This window comes from Arabidopsis lyrata (assembly GCF_000004255.2).
Source record: "Arabidopsis lyrata subsp. lyrata unplaced genomic scaffold ARALYscaffold_3, whole genome shotgun sequence".
NCBI lineage: Eukaryota > Viridiplantae > Streptophyta > Magnoliopsida > Brassicales > Brassicaceae > Arabidopsis > Arabidopsis lyrata.
The window spans coordinates 14,512,508-14,527,289 of record NW_003302553.1 but is presented as its reverse complement, the minus strand read 5'-3'; the positions used below and the strand labels follow the sequence as shown (position 1 = coordinate 14,527,289).

The 14,782-nt window shown below is 34.4% G+C and overlaps 3 protein-coding genes across 4 annotated transcripts; all 3 read right to left on the bottom strand.

Moving 5' to 3' along the window:
• Nucleotides 1-810: 810 nt before the first annotated feature.
• On the bottom strand, nt 811-3,167 carry LOC110230106 (uncharacterized protein At3g60930, chloroplastic-like). The gene is made up of 4 exons (XM_021032096.1): nt 2,552-3,167; nt 1,772-2,473; nt 1,617-1,687; nt 811-1,473 (listed from the first exon to the last, which is right to left on the bottom strand). The coding sequence occupies exons 1-4, from the start codon at nt 3,165-3,167 to the stop codon at nt 811-813; spliced, it is 2,052 nt and encodes a 683-aa protein (XP_020887755.1).
• Nucleotides 3,168-8,906: 5,739 nt separating this feature from the next.
• Nucleotides 8,907-10,854, bottom strand: LOC9319792. Its single transcript, XM_021032777.1, has 5 exons — nt 10,674-10,854; nt 9,866-10,018; nt 9,607-9,782; nt 9,405-9,514; nt 8,907-9,313 (listed from the first exon to the last, which is right to left on the bottom strand). Exons 1-4 carry the CDS (start codon nt 10,806-10,808, stop codon nt 9,412-9,414), a joined length of 567 nt encoding a protein of 188 aa, XP_020888436.1. The 5' UTR covers nt 10,809-10,854; the 3' UTR covers nt 8,907-9,313; nt 9,405-9,411.
• Nucleotides 10,855-10,988: 134 nt separating this feature from the next.
• LOC9321878 lies at nt 10,989-14,481 on the bottom strand. 2 transcript variants are annotated; one of them, XM_021032775.1, is made up of 14 exons: nt 14,290-14,481; nt 14,022-14,109; nt 13,836-13,944; nt 13,506-13,555; nt 13,280-13,346; nt 12,930-13,002; nt 12,646-12,701; nt 12,282-12,378; nt 12,104-12,185; nt 11,896-11,958; nt 11,751-11,810; nt 11,563-11,655; nt 11,419-11,481; nt 10,989-11,335 (listed from the first exon to the last, which is right to left on the bottom strand). In XM_021032775.1, the coding sequence occupies exons 1-14, from the start codon at nt 14,343-14,345 to the stop codon at nt 11,225-11,227; spliced, it is 1,068 nt and encodes a 355-aa protein (XP_020888434.1). In that variant the 5' UTR covers nt 14,346-14,481; the 3' UTR covers nt 10,989-11,224. The 2 variants fall into 2 exon arrangements, with proteins under 2 accessions (XP_020888434.1, XP_020888435.1); XM_021032776.1 differs by lacking the exon at nt 12,930-13,002 and having other exon boundaries at nt 13,836-13,940.
• Nucleotides 14,482-14,782: the final 301 nt, after the last annotated feature.

Genomic DNA, 14,782 nt, shown 5'->3' with positions numbered 1-14,782 from the left:
GTCTCCCGACGATCTGTTTAAACGAACATTTTGTCAAATGACCAAAGAAAGGAAGTTATAGTTTTCTGAGAAGTCTAAGAGTTAGAAAAGGAACCTTTTCCAGGAAGTCATAACATTTGACCCTTTCCTTCCCTGTTCGGAAATGAAAAAACGTTGGGTGAATAACTCCCTTTGGAGAGAATCCGTCTTCGGACTCAAACAATGGGTTCCCACTTGAAGTTGTTATTCTTGAGCTTGATCTGAAAGAAGACAGCGGCATCTTTTCAAGTTTTTTCTTATAATGAACTATGGTGATCTTTCGGAATCCCTTTTAAAGGAGAAAGGGGTTCAAATTTCTAGAAATAATTATATATTGTTGGCCTGTTGGAGCAAACTTCAGATCCAATTAAAACACGGCCCAGCGATTCCGAAGCCATCATGGGCAACGATCAAAATCATTGCCTGGTCGTATTTATGACAAAATTCTCATGAATTATAAATCTTATCCCTCGATATAAAAAGAAAACTTAAGCCGAGCTCCATCCTCGCCTTCGAGAGACCGAGGAAAAATACTTATTAAGATTTTTTCTTTAAAAAAGGAAAGTGAGACTGATCAGCTCATCTCTCACAATTCATAAAACCTCTTTGGCGGGCTAGGACTTGCAAACCTAGAATCGTGTCCAAACGTTTTTGCTAAAAAAAAACAAATCATATGCCAGAGCATGTACATGGTTGTGTTCGGTCACACTAATTGAACAAAATATTTCCGTCAAACGGAATAATCCTCATGGACTCAACAAAACCATTCTTTTAAAAAAAAAAAGAGTGTTCCTACACCTCTGGAGAATCCTCATGTGGCCGAGAACCTTCACCTACCTCGAATTGAGATGGGGAATCTCCAAATACCAAAGAAAATTTTTTCAGATCGAGAGTAGGATGGGAAGCTGAGGATAACTCGAACTCAACCATAGCGAGTTCGGCAGCAACTTCGCTCCTCTCGTTCTCGAACGAAACTCTCCCAGCCTCTAGTTCCTTAATCAGGTCTAGATTGCTCTTCAGTTCAGCTCGATCTGTTAGAAGTTTAGTCAAGACCTCTTCGTCCTTGATGAACTTCGTAACAGATTGAATAAGTTGCCTACCGAATCCCCTCATCTCTTCTCGAGCATTATGTTCGGCTTCAGCGATATCGCGAGCCCTGTTCCTAGTTAAAAGCTCGATCTCTTGATTTGCTTCTTCGAACAAAGCCATATTCTCCTCTAGCTCAGCCTCCAAGCGAAGAGCATTAGACCTCGCAGAATCTCTTTCAGCATTCGCAATTCTGATGCGTTGCTCGTTGGCTCTAGATGACTCGAGTGCTTTTTCCCGCTCAAGTCGCTCGGATTGGTTGGCTAATCTGAGATCATCAACCTCTTTCTTAGCTTTTGCGGTCTCTCTCTTCGCTTGATGAAGAAGGTTCTCATAATGGAAGATCATTCCATTAGTCTCCATAAACGCCTTCGGAGTAAAAAAAAAAATGTGTCGTTTAGACAAGAAGCTTTTACCTAAGGAAGGGAGATTGTCATAATCTAAAGGATCCGAACATGGGATACGTAGCAAGCTCAATTGGCAAACATCAGACGGATTTCCGGCCTCCAAACCGAAAAAGGAGGAAGGAACGCCCCTTCCCTGGTTTGGAAACTTCGGAAGATGTCTCCAATCTCTTCTCCGCCTGCGAAGCAGAGGAGAATAGCATATTAATAGATGCAATCTGTGGCAAGTTTTGCTAATGCTCGCTTTCTAAGTAAAAACTTACCTGAAATCGAAGCGGGTAAAGGATTTTGAGTCCTAACACTCAGTCCTTGAGATAGGGGAGCCTCCGATCTCGGTTCATCTATTTCCTCTGAAATTACTCTGTCTCCCAGAAGAGGGAGTTCGGAGTTTAAAAGTTCTGAAGAGGGAGAAACAGAACGTAGAGGGCTAGAGACTCGTGGGGGAGAACTTAATCTCACGGTTTTAAGTCTCTCATTTGATAGATTATCGGAATCTGGAGCCTTCCTCTTTGTACAAGGAGAGGAGGTTATTTCTCCCTCACATCTTGGTTCAGAAGGGCAAATTGCGGTGGCAACTGGAGGGTTGTTAAGAATCTCGGCTCCATGAGCATCCACCGCGGCTGACAGGGCTGCTTCTAATGAACCGTCATCAACCAAGAGGGTCTTCCTGTGGAAGTTACTAATCCTGGAGATTGCAGCTATCCGTTTCTTTCTCCCGATTTCGGATAGCTGATCATTAAGAGCCTTGATTTCAGCCTGCATCTTTCTTTTATCTCGGGCATTCAGGCTCGAGACGTCTTTCTCCTCGGGAGGAGGATCGAGGGGGTGAGTCTGACCGTCTTTAATGGCGAGCCCCGCTTTATGAATGCGTTGAAGGGTGAAGGAATTCCAATTTGTTTCACCCTCGGAAACGATTCGAAAGAAGGACAAAAAGTCAACGGTTGGGCGGGGGATCGTCTGGTTCCCTGAAACAAAGAATTGGGTTAAGAATTCCATCTCTTTTACTTAATACAGTGGAAAGTAGTAAAGGTTGGATTTTTAACCAAGTTTAGCCGACCAATTGGCGAGAAGAAGACCAGAAAGACCTTGAACGGAATGGGGATTGACTCGGAAAAAGAACCAGTATTTCCTCCAAGGCCCATCATTCGAGGGCATTCCGTCGATCAGGTTACGATCAAGGATATGGTTTATAGAGAAAATACCCGCTACTGTGGATTCACGGGCTCGAAATAGCCCTAAGAGTTCGCTGGTGGAGAGGGAAAACCGTGCTTCTGCCGAAACAGTCAGGGTACTCAGAACGTATCGAAGAAAGTTGGGAGCCATTTGGGGAAAGGCAATCCCTAGGTGGAGGAGGTATAAAAGAAGAACTTCCGGAACGGGAAAAAACAAACCACAACCTTTGAAATAGACTTCGTACGCACAACAGTAACCCTCTCGCACCACTTCCGGAGACTCGTTGGGTCTAGGAAGAGAGAATTCAATTTCCTGGGGGATGTTACAAAGGCGGCGAAGAGCGCCAAGGGAAGCGGAGGTCGACTGAGACCTGAAATGCGGACCAAATTTGTCTCCCCTTTGGGTGAAGACTTCATCCCCTCTGGGAACAGGGATTCCTTGACTGTCATCTTCGTTTTCCGAAACATAGACGGCTGGGGAAGACATCTTTTACTAAGAGGTTTCTCTTTTTCTGGTTTGGTAAAAGCTTTAGGGGTAAATGTATGCTTCCGTAAAAGCCGTCGTTCCAGTTAACCTTATTTAGCGGAAAACCGCCTCGAGAATATTGGGAAGTGGGACGGTTTTCCCCGTGGTATTAATATAAAATTAGAAAATTAATGATGACGGTTGTCAGGGATATCAAATCATTTGATTATCCGAGATCGGCGTAATAGCGTAAAACATGGAATAATTCCGGAATGTTAAAGATCTCGAGTCATTATTACATAATAATGTTGGGGTCGGATCCCACACATCTTCGGTAGGATCCACTTGGATCTGTCCACGTCATTATTACATAATAATCCTCTTGGATTTCTAGATGTTTCGTTGCCAGGATCGAGCTCGACCTGTCGGGAGTTCGATTCAGTTTAATAAAGAGCTCGATCTTTACCAGTACGGAGTTCGCTCTTATTCAACATACTGTTCGCATAAAAGAAGACCGAAGCGAGGAGAATATTGTTCGAGGTTCACGGCAGCGTCAAGACGCAGGAGTTCGGAGTCAACAAGAAAGAGTTTGGAAGATCCACTCGAAGCCCAAGATAGTTCAAATTCAAGCCGTTTCGGTCAAATTGTAACATACATGATTAATGCGGATCAATGCGATTATGAGCAGTAAATGACCGCATTGATCATATTTTCTCTATAAAAACAACCTCAAACGCATGTGTTTGGGGAGAGAACAACTTTTTCCCTCTTACGATCAAGCAATACAACATACTCTTTCTTTTACAATTTTGCAAGGCTTTTTACTATTTTATTCTTGCCAAGCTCTTTCGCTTTATTTAGTTTCTTGGTTACTTTCCTTTTCAAATCCTTATTTTCATTTGTTGATTTTAGAGTTTTTCTCCACAAAAATACTTAAAGACAATCGAGTGTGAATCCTACATCCACAACCATCTTCGTCCCAACGCATGGCCAATTCGGCCATTTCCCTCAATATTTATACTATTAATTGGGAATCACTAGATATTAAATAACTTTATGAAAGGTATAATATTACATAAATTTATTAAAGGTACAATAGTAATCATAAAATTAATATATTTAAAGAAAAAATAGTAAAATTCTTTTAATTAATTATTAGTTTCCAATAAATTATGGACGAAATTTTGAAATTAATTCCTAAAAAATTGTTAACCAATGAGAATTGAAAAACTAAGATTAGATATCCAACTAAGATTTTATCTAAAACAATCCTAATAGACTATTCTATATCAAAAATAAAAAGAAAAATAATATCATTTTAATTCAAAATTAAAAACACTATCGTTTAAAAAGTTTTATCAATGGAGGATTTTAAAATTGAATTTGAAACTTCATAAAAAATTAAATACAAATATTTAAGATTCAGTTTTGTTAAAATACTAGGATTTAACCCGCGGTACACCGCAGGGCTATATTTAAAAAAACAAATTATTGCTTAAAATTTGTAAAAAATTTTATATATAAAACCGATTGATCGTGTATGATTTTTAATAGGGAAATTGTTAAAAATACCCCTTTTGGTGTGCCTCTTTTCAAAAATGCCCCTTTTAGATGTCCATTTTCAAAAATGCCCCTTTTTAAATCTGAAATTTTTATAAAGTTTTATTAGGTTTATAAGGTACTTATGGATTGTAACTACTATTTGAAGACTCGATCCAAGTATTTATAAGGTTTTATAAGGTGTTTTTAAAGGTTTTACAAGTTATTTTAAAGGATTTTTAAAGTTTTTCAAAGGTTTTACAAGATATTTTAAAGGTATTTAAAATGCATTTATAAAGTATTTATAAGATTTTAGATACATAGAAATGTAGTTTGTGTATTTTTTAATAATGTTACATACATATTTGGGTAAATCTTATATTTTTAAGAGCATTTTTTATAAGGTTTTAAAAAAATGGGTATTTTTGAAAAGTGGCATTTTTGCAAAAGCCCCTTTTTAATAAAATGTAGCTTTTATAGTTAAAGTAGTATTATTTGGATTTATATGGCTATATATTTATAGTTTAAAATTTTTACTTGACCCATCAAAATCACGGAATTTTAACCGACAGTACACCGTATGACAAACTTTTAGTTATTGTATTTTAGATAATAATTATCAGTATATTTGGTTTTTAAATTTTCAATTATTTATAATTTGTCTAACTAATTTATCATTTTGTTTGAACCCGTGGTACGAAACACATGTTTTTTTCTTATGTTTTATACTTATAGTTAATAAATTAAAATGTGTTTATTTTATAATATTAAATTTGTTATTGGATAAAATATAAAATTCTAAAATTATTCTGTTTTGTAGAATAATTTAGAGATATATGGTTGGTTAGTGTATTATTCTTTTATTGTCGGTAAAAAAAATCAGACCTTCTAGCAATTCTTCAAATTATGATTTATATCATCCAAAAACTTTGGAATCAAATCTTTAACAGAATCGGTTGATCTCGTTAAACACAGAGAATCGATTCAGAAATTTGCATCCAATTACACCTACCATTTCTTAAAGCATCGATTCAATTGCATCTTCCTAATAAGTTCCTTCTTTGAGACGGTGATGAAATATAGATCTCCAGGTATTAGACTATTTTCCTTCTTCTACAACTGAATCTTTAATCGATGAGTATTAGCTAATAATTGTTCATACTTATGAAATTGAATATTTGTCCTTAATTAGGGAGTAGTAGAAGAATCTCTCATCGATGAAAGTGGGAATCGAGGTACTAAAAGCAAAGGTAATTGTTTATTTCAAAGTTATAAATTTTCCAGTTTCTCTGCGTAATTATATTTACCCATCTTTGAATGCAAATTTAAAATTAGAGTATCGAACTGTATGTAACCATAACTATGACATTATTTATCATTTTAATAGTGAAGGTGGCTTGCGTCACCGGAGCTCTCGCTATATAGTGTCTTGGATTGTCAAGTTTTTGCTCCTTGGTGGCTACACCGTCAATGGCACCGTTTGTTCCCTTCTTCTCTCTTTCTTTCCTTCTTTCCACTTTTCTTTGTCCCATCACCAAATTTATGCCTCAGGGAACTTCAAGACCGGCTCATTACCATCTTTTACTTGATGAGAATGGTTTTTCATCCACCGGAGAAAAAATCTCGTCCATTCTCTCTCTAATATCACTTACAAAAACCAACTTAGCTTTACCACATATCAGATCTAATTGTCTTGAATCATCGTCGTTCAAGCAACTAACGTAGCACAACTGACGTAATTGTTTCTCACCACTTCATCGGAGAAGATTGTAGGGTTGAAACATCTCGGAAAAATGCAAAAGTAGCAGCCATTTGAAGAGAATTAAGTAGCATTCATCCGTAAATACTTCCCAACCCCAGGATTTATTTGCTAAAAGTGTTCCAAAAATGTATATATAGATTAGAATTTAACCCGCGGTACACCGCGGGACTATATTTAAAAAAAATATATATAATGTTATTTTTTTAAGTTTAACTGAAGATATATCATATTAATTTGTATTTTTAAATATAGATATCTATCTATGTATTATTTAGTGTATGATTACTATTGTTTAGGTTTCAATTTTTAAAGTATAGATACGAAAACATACATTTTTTTTAAGTAACGATGTATGGTGGATTTTAAAATTTTGAATATTTGACTCCGAAGTATACCGTGGGTCGGGTTTTTTATAACTAAAATTTTTAAGTTGTATTTGTTTTGTTAATATTTTTTCTTTTGTTTTGTGTTTAAGATTGTATAATTGTATTTTGATTGTTAATTTTAGGTTTTCATCCGTGATATACAGTTATTTATTAATATCGATCCAAACCCGTCTATTATCCTGTTAGCTAAGTGTTATAAAATCCAAGAAATAAATTATTATTGTAATAAAATCCAATAATTTTAGGATCTCACCCGTGGTATACCGTTCTTTGAATGATTTTAAATTTATACTACTAACATGTATTTTAAATTTATCATATAAAATATATGATTTCACGTTTTTGTGTTTTTATTTTATTTAAATAAAGCAACGGCTTAAATGATGACAGATATAGTTTTTTTTTCTTATATGTGTATATGATTTTTCTATGTGAATATTTTGATTATTATAAATTAGTATTTTTATTACTATGCAAAATGTTAATATAAATATTTGCTATAAAAGTTTTTTGAAGATATATGGAAAGATTGTATAGAGATTTTTAGAAACAAATTAGGCAAGATATTGTTTAGTTAATATCTTTTATTTAAATTTTGTAAAAGTAAATAATAAATGCCAATGACATTCTTTGTAAATACTTAGCTTAGAAACTCTAGGATTTATTTGCTAAGTGTACTCCAAAAATGTATATATAGATTTTTACAAATTTTGAAATAGAAAACAAAATTTTACTTCACAATTTCTAAAAAACGATATTAGATATTAACAAATATTTATATTTACTATGAAATAAACTCAAATAATGATAAATTTAAAGTAATTATCATTATGACATTCGTTTAGAGTAAATTTCAGAAATATCTAAACAATAGATTGTACATATTAATTTCGAAATATTTTGTGTCTTATTTTTCTTTTTCAACCGGATCTTCTTTAAATAAATCCATAATATATTGCACACAGTTTTCAAAATAATGTGAACTAATTATATATTTTTCATTCAGAACAAATTATGCAGCAATAGTATATCCCTTTTATAGATGTATCTCAAATTTTTATTTTTAGTCCAAAAAATCGAATTAAATATCATTAAACAATGAAAAGAAAAATATGAAAAAATTAGCAAAGAAAGAAACACTAATAAATTTGTTAAAATATATTTGTAACTTTAACAGCATACATATTAATCCGCATAACTCACAATATATATTGTATGGAATTTAAAGGTAAGCAAACAAGAATTTGGAACATGATTTTAATGGAATGAAATGGGAATAGGAATTACGAGACGGGATGGGAGGAGAACATAAATTAAAAATCAAACTAAATACCCAACTGGTAAGAGTTCGGCTTATGAGCACTGTATAAAATAAATTTGTTTACACATAACCTTGTACGTACGTTTTCAGTTACACATATTCTATTTATGACGGATACGGACCATATTATTTTTATTTCACGTATACATGACAGGTTATGGGACAAAAAATTTATGACATATACAGGACGAGATACGTTTCCCGTTCCAAAATAGTTACGCCTAGCTAATATACATAAAATAACCCAAACTAAAACCGAATCCATATACTATTTAACATCTGTAATCAAACTATTAGAAATGTTTTGATTAGTTTAGAAAATAAGAACGTAACATCACTTAACTTTTACAACTAAATTAGTTCGGATCTTAAAATATAATTATGCACTAACGAAACTGAATTTCATTCATTACTCTAACTTTATAATATCTATACTATTACGAAGTTCACTAACACAACAAAATATTTTATAGTTTTAAAATCTATATAACAATTTTTAGAATAATATCTCTAAACGTACGTGTGGATCCAGATCTAATACACTAAAATATATATAATAAAGACAACAAAATAATCTATATTAAATTAAAATTTGTTAGAAATTCTTTTAAAAAATGAAACCCCACACGTACGTGCGGATCAGGATCTAGTTACATGTTAATATAAGTTTAGTATTTAGCTACACTGAGTTTTATATATTCCCATAAATTATTTTATACTATAAGAAATAAGATTCACTCTCAAACATCTAATTTACCTTACTTTCATTGCAATTTAATTCCATTTCTCTAAGTAAAATACATTTGATCCTTTAGGAACCATCTACAAACCTGCAAACCCAAGGATTTATTTTGTTTAGACAAACTCATATATCTACCTAACTTTTATCAAAGATCCAACGATTATACATTTCTTTAGATCCATTGCATGAACGTCTATCAAACTAGTGATTACCAAATCGTATAACTGACATGAAACTACCCACAAGTGCTTGTGCTTTCAGCATATCTTTAAAGCAAAATCTTATGGATATTCTTAGGTTTTGATTGTAAACACCAAAGTGCTTGTGCTTTCACATGTTTGCCTTCTGATATTGTCAAGATCTCGTCCTCGTTTGCGCAATGTATGTTCTTTCAAGTATGCCCAACACGAGGAGTACCTGAATGTAACAAAAAAAAAAAAGAGTTACGCTAACAATTTGTCAGATCGAGTAACTAGTTTGAAAGAAACCACATAAGATCTACACTTACGGATTGGCTAAAGATAATCTGAATGGGTTACAATGGCCTCTACTCTGTCTAGTGATGCCTCTAAACGCCCGGAGCTCATGTTGAATAACGGTTCTTCAGTACCAAGGGCCCTGTTTCATTCATCAGCTAAGCATTGTGACCAAAACAGAAGGCCATAGTGTTTGTTTTGAATATACTGAATACATGAAAGTTTGTGACTTGCCCAGTAACCTCTGGGAGTACAAAGTCAGCTCTCCATCCAAACCGGAAATCAATACCAGGACTAAGACCAAGAGTAGTTTTGTTTCGAATCCGAGACACACCATCTCCACCCAAACATGAAGTAAGCTTCCATTTCCAACCAATTGCATTCATTTGAAAATTATGTCCAACACCAACCTGCAGATGATGAGATTACAACATATGTATAAAAAGGTTCCACATAGAGACACAAGAGATGGCATAGGCATACAACAAAAAACCTGGAGGTTTAGAAATCTGGTGACAGGAATCTTCTTTGATTGAACACGAACTTCTTGGTGTAGCGGCTCATATATAAACTTCCACTTCCTTTCTGGACATAGAGGCTTCAAAACAAGCTTCGCATGGTAATCATTCGTGGGTTCGTTATATAACTGTACAAGTCCAAAACAAGATAATGATGAGACATCTCATAGCTCAAACAGCACAAAAAATATGCGAGTGCATCAATAGATGAACCATCTCTAATAAAACCAAATAATTAGCTCCAACACTCAAATCCATAATCCATAAATTTTCAAACTTTACAACTTCAAAACAAGCTTTGCAATGTAATCATTTGTGGGTTCGTTACATAACTGGAAAATTCAAAAAAAATGTGACAATGATGACACATCTCATGGCTCAAAAAGCACAAGAACATAAGCAAGAATGCATGAATAGACAAACCATCTATACTTAGCTTCACAGTCCACACTCAAATCCATTATCCATAAAGTTCCAAACTTTATAACTTCAAGACAAGCTTTGCGTAGTAATCATTCTCGGGTTCGTTACATAACAGCACAGTCGAAAAAAAGACAGTGATAACATCTCATGACTCAATCAACAACACAAAACAAGTCTCTTTGGATGCAAAAGTTAATGCATCAATAGATGTAACTTATGCCTAATAAACCGAACACTTAGCTCCGACATTCAAATCCATAATCCTCAAAAGTTTCAAACTTTACAACTTGAAGCCCATGTAAGAAGAAATTCAAAGTTTTGTTGAACATAGATGCGAAAGACAGAGAGAGAAGGAAGGACCTCAAGATTGACGCCGACACGAAGGCCTTGAAGCTCTTTGCGGAACTTAAGGAATAACTCCGACGGCATTAGATTGATTTTGTAAAGGTCCTCCCATGACGGAGGTTCCTCCGGTCTCGAACTCGGCGGCTCCATACAAAATCCACCGCTCAACTTTATCCCAACAAAACAAACAGTGATTTGAGGATTTTGTCTTTAAACCCAACTCATAAATAACCGGTTCGGTTCTGGTACGGTACAAGTTGATTTTCATCCCGGTTTACAGATAACCAGAGATTTGAACAAGTCAATCTTTATTCATTTTCGTCCAAAATATAGGAACATAATCATCTCATTTTATCAAATTTAACAATTTTGACCAAAAAAAAAGAGAGGATTGTATACAAGTAAGAGCTCTTTTGCTGCTGCAGATCCCAACCAAAACAAAGCTATTTCAAGCTTTTCACTACACAAACTTTTTTCAGTAGAGAGATTCCATGATCTTTTTAGTTAACACCATCAAACTCCTGAGATATGTTAAAAACCTATAAGCATTGTTTCCCATTTTACAATTAAGGTTGCTCAGATGTTGTTGTCTCAAGCATCTGCTTTCTACGTCCGCCGGCTACTTCCTTCTGTAGTTCTGAGTTCGACATCCGCTCTACTTCCAAAGCTCTCTCAAGCTGATATTATAAACAAAAACTGATTCAGTTTATCTAACTTGTCTACTACTACTAATGATCAAAGCTTTGTTTCTTAAGATTACATTTGCTGCCCGCATGCTCCATTCGCTCAAGATTGCACGTAGCCTTTCGTTTTCTTCAATATACTGCACCACCACAAACAAGATTACTTAGAATCTTGACTAAAATCTTAAGATTTTTTCCTACAATGCCGGTTTGTGAAAAACCTGATTGTTGGTACTGTTGACACGCTGCACCTCTGCATCTCTCTCCGCTATCAAAGAACGAGCAAGCCGTAGCTCAGACTGAAGCTGATTCATCTGCAAGGAAAAACGTTGTATTGTTGAGATTTACTCATTTATAGAGTTTTTGTTTCATAATATAATAGAGATGGAGCTTCAGAATAATGTATTACCTCAGCTGAAAGTGTCCTTAGCTCTTGATCTCGAGCAGCTAAAAGATGTGCGAGATCAACCTATCAAGCATTATTATACATTTAAATGAACCAATCATGTATTCAGCTATTTGATATTATAAAGGAAACCAGAACAAATCCTCACCTGAGGTGTGCTTCCATCATCAGATTGTTCATATTTGCTAAGTTTCTCTTGCAAGGACAGAATCTTGAAAAACACAAATAACAAATACAAAGTTACTAAAGATAATATAGTGGCTCAGAAAACAGTAAAGGCCAAAGAAAATCAAGCAACGGCCAACGTTGATGGAAAATGTTTTAAGAAGAGTGTTTGTATCTTTAGCATCACTTACCTCCTCGCTTAGAAAATGGAGATTTTCGCGCTGATATTGTAACAAAGCCGTTTGTTGATCAGAAAGCCGGCCTTCATAATACCTTTCATACCAAACAAAGAAAAAGAAGAAAACTTGTGCATTATTTTCTGAACCAGCATAAATTTATAAAATCAGATACATTAAGGACATTCAGTACCTCAAACCTTCCATAGAACTTGACGGCTGAAGAGGAGAATATAATGACTTCAAGACATCTGGCCGGGAATTAACGGAATTGTATTGGTGCACATAACCTGAAATCACACAGCATTTATCAATATACAAAGCACCACTTAGTACTTCGGTAAAACTATCGGTTTAGAATTTAGTTCTACATTAACATTTAACATTCAGTCCAGTGGTTTTTTTCCTTACTAACCAATTGTAAGCATTGTCATTCAGTGTTTTGATTTTAGGCAACACACAGTTAACTTTTACATAATAAGGTTACGTCAAGATTGACTCTGTAACATTCTGGATTATGAAAAATTGGCGACGATATAGAAGAATAAGCCACTCACCGATGTATAAACCCATGAAGAAGCCAGCGCACACTGCTTCAACCAACATGATGATCCTGCAGATCATATATAATCATGGTTAAAAATAGTTTTCCTCCAACCTATCAAGAGCTGCTCTTGTTTCATAGTTCTATTGTGGAATTTATAGAAAATTGTCAATAGTTAATAAGCTGCAATCTGCAAAGTGTAATATTTTTTAGATATCACTTTTTCAAAATTTATTAACAATGCAATCAAGGTAAGTTTCACTAAGATACTCAACGTGCGAACAATGAACTACCAACCGTTGTAAAGAAGAAATAGAAAGAATGTGGAATTGAGGCCTCCACACTATCACAAGAAGCATTGCAGCTGTCCCTGGTAATATATCAAAGGTATTGAATTAATCATGAAGGAAATAACATGTGGCCTCAAAACAACTTGGAGACGAGGTCAGTAATGACGAAACACCTTGCTTGGTTTTATATTTGCTTCTGTTTCAATTAACAAGTGTTTGGTCCCAATTATAGAAACAAAATGTGAAGCCAGTCATATGTTCATTCTCATGAAATAACATAACTGACATACATCTTCAATAGTAGAATCAATAGTAGAAGCAAAAAGAACAAGAAAAAGCACTTGGATGGTAAAATACCATATGCAGCGATTGCAAATGGCAGACGAACAACATGCTTCAACTTTTGACTGAAACTGTAATAACCCTGCAGACAATTCTCATATTAATCAGTCTATTACTATAGTAAATGCCACAGTGTGCAAGGAAGTCGAAAACACTAGTAGAAGAAATTAACACCTCATACCTAAATCTAATCTTTAAAACCAAGAAAGTAGTAAACACTTAAGCTATCGAGTTTTTGTACCTGGAGACGTATTTTCTGGACTTGATAAACAAAGTATTGTTGAAAGATACCTGGGATAGGCCACATGGAAATTAACTTATAGGAATATAGAGCCAAGCCAACTAACAACAGAATATGAGTCCGTAATGAAAACTGGTTATACAGGTATGCAACTAATGAATAACAGGGGCTAATGAGAGGGCGAGACAGATCAATATATATAGTACTACATGTGTGCGTATGAATATAGAAACATATATTAAATGTTAAGTGTGAAAGAGCACAATCACTCATGTGTTCTCCATAGCTTTAAACACTAGTAAAACCAAATCTAGGAGAAAAGTTCAAAACCTGTGACAACCAAAAGCGCAACATCGCAGCAGCAGAGCAACGAAGGAGTCAACTGTTCGACTCGGTGAAATATCAAAGGAGCTCCTGCAGCTAAAATAGCATAACCTGCCTAATGTAAAAGGCAAAAACTATCAAAGGCAACATTAAAATGCATATGAACTTAATCAAAAGAATGGAATAACTTGCCAATAGAACGATATAGAGGTAACTTCCAACAAGACTTCTAGATTTCCTGTGACCAAATAATGGTGCTTCATGCAATATGTCAAGGAACCTACAATAACACAAGTAAAATCAAATTACATTGGTAAAAATGTAAACTTTTTTGGTTCATAGCAGGAAACTGAATAAAGGAAGCGTTTTTAATACAGATTTGCATGAAAATGAAAGGTAATCACAAACCCAAATCGAAATATTGATTTAAAGAAGAGAGTAAATAAGCAAAAGGAAATACATAGCGTTCTCTTCGTTGGTCATCGGATTTGACGAAGAACGTCTCTCCGTTGACATCTCCGACGCTTAATTTGTGAAATTTCTCCGATCAAACTAATAAACTCGATCTGAGATTTATGTCAAAAGAAAAATATGAAATTTTGATCAGAAGTCGAATGGAGACAAATTTTACCGGCAGGAAACATATTTTTTTTATTTGTTTGTCTGATAAATGATAAATCCCTTTTAATTGAGATGTTCATTATAAATTATATAATTGTTTTGTAAAAAAATTAGGATTTAATCCGCAGTACACCGCATCACAGAATTATACTCTTTCTGTTTCGTTTTAGTTATCGTTTAAAGTTTTTTACACAGATTAAGAAAACCATTGAATATTATGTTATACTCCCTCCGTTTCAATTTAGTTGTCGTTTTAGGATTTAAATTTTGTTTCATGATAATTGTTGTTATATTTGTTACCTTAATGTGTTAATTTGTATTGATATACTTAA

Excerpts from the sequence above, each read along its gene's own strand:
- LOC9319792 (XM_021032777.1), bottom strand. The coding sequence starts at position 10,808 with ATGGAGCCGCCGAGTTCGAGACCGGAGGAACCTCCGTCATGGGAGGAC. Across the intron at positions 10,019-10,673 it reads GTGTCGGCGTCAATCTTGAG|TTATATAACGAACCCACGAA; the intron begins GTCCTTCCTTCT and ends GGACTTGTACAG. Across the intron at positions 9,515-9,606 it reads GTACTCCCAGAGGTTACTGG|GGCCCTTGGTACTGAAGAAC; the intron begins GCAAGTCACAAA and ends TGAATGAAACAG.
- LOC110230106 (XM_021032096.1), bottom strand. The coding sequence starts at position 3,167 with ATGTCTTCCCCAGCCGTCTATGTTTCGGAAAACGAAGATGACAGTCAA. Across the intron at positions 1,688-1,771 it reads TTTACCCGCTTCGATTTCAG|GCGGAGAAGAGATTGGAGAC; the intron begins GTAAGTTTTTAC and ends TCTGCTTCGCAG. Across the intron at positions 1,474-1,616 it reads CGTTCCTTCCTCCTTTTTCG|GCGTTTATGGAGACTAATGG; the intron begins GTTTGGAGGCCG and ends TTTACTCCGAAG.
- LOC9321878 (XM_021032775.1), bottom strand. The coding sequence starts at position 14,345 with ATGTCAACGGAGAGACGTTCTTCGTCAAATCCGATGACCAACGAAGAG. Across the intron at positions 14,110-14,289 it reads ACCAACGAAGAGAACGCTAT|GTTCCTTGACATATTGCATG; the intron begins GTATTTCCTTTT and ends GTGTTATTGTAG. Across the intron at positions 11,482-11,562 it reads TCAACAGTACCAACAATCAG|TATATTGAAGAAAACGAAAG; the intron begins GTTTTTCACAAA and ends GTGGTGGTGCAG.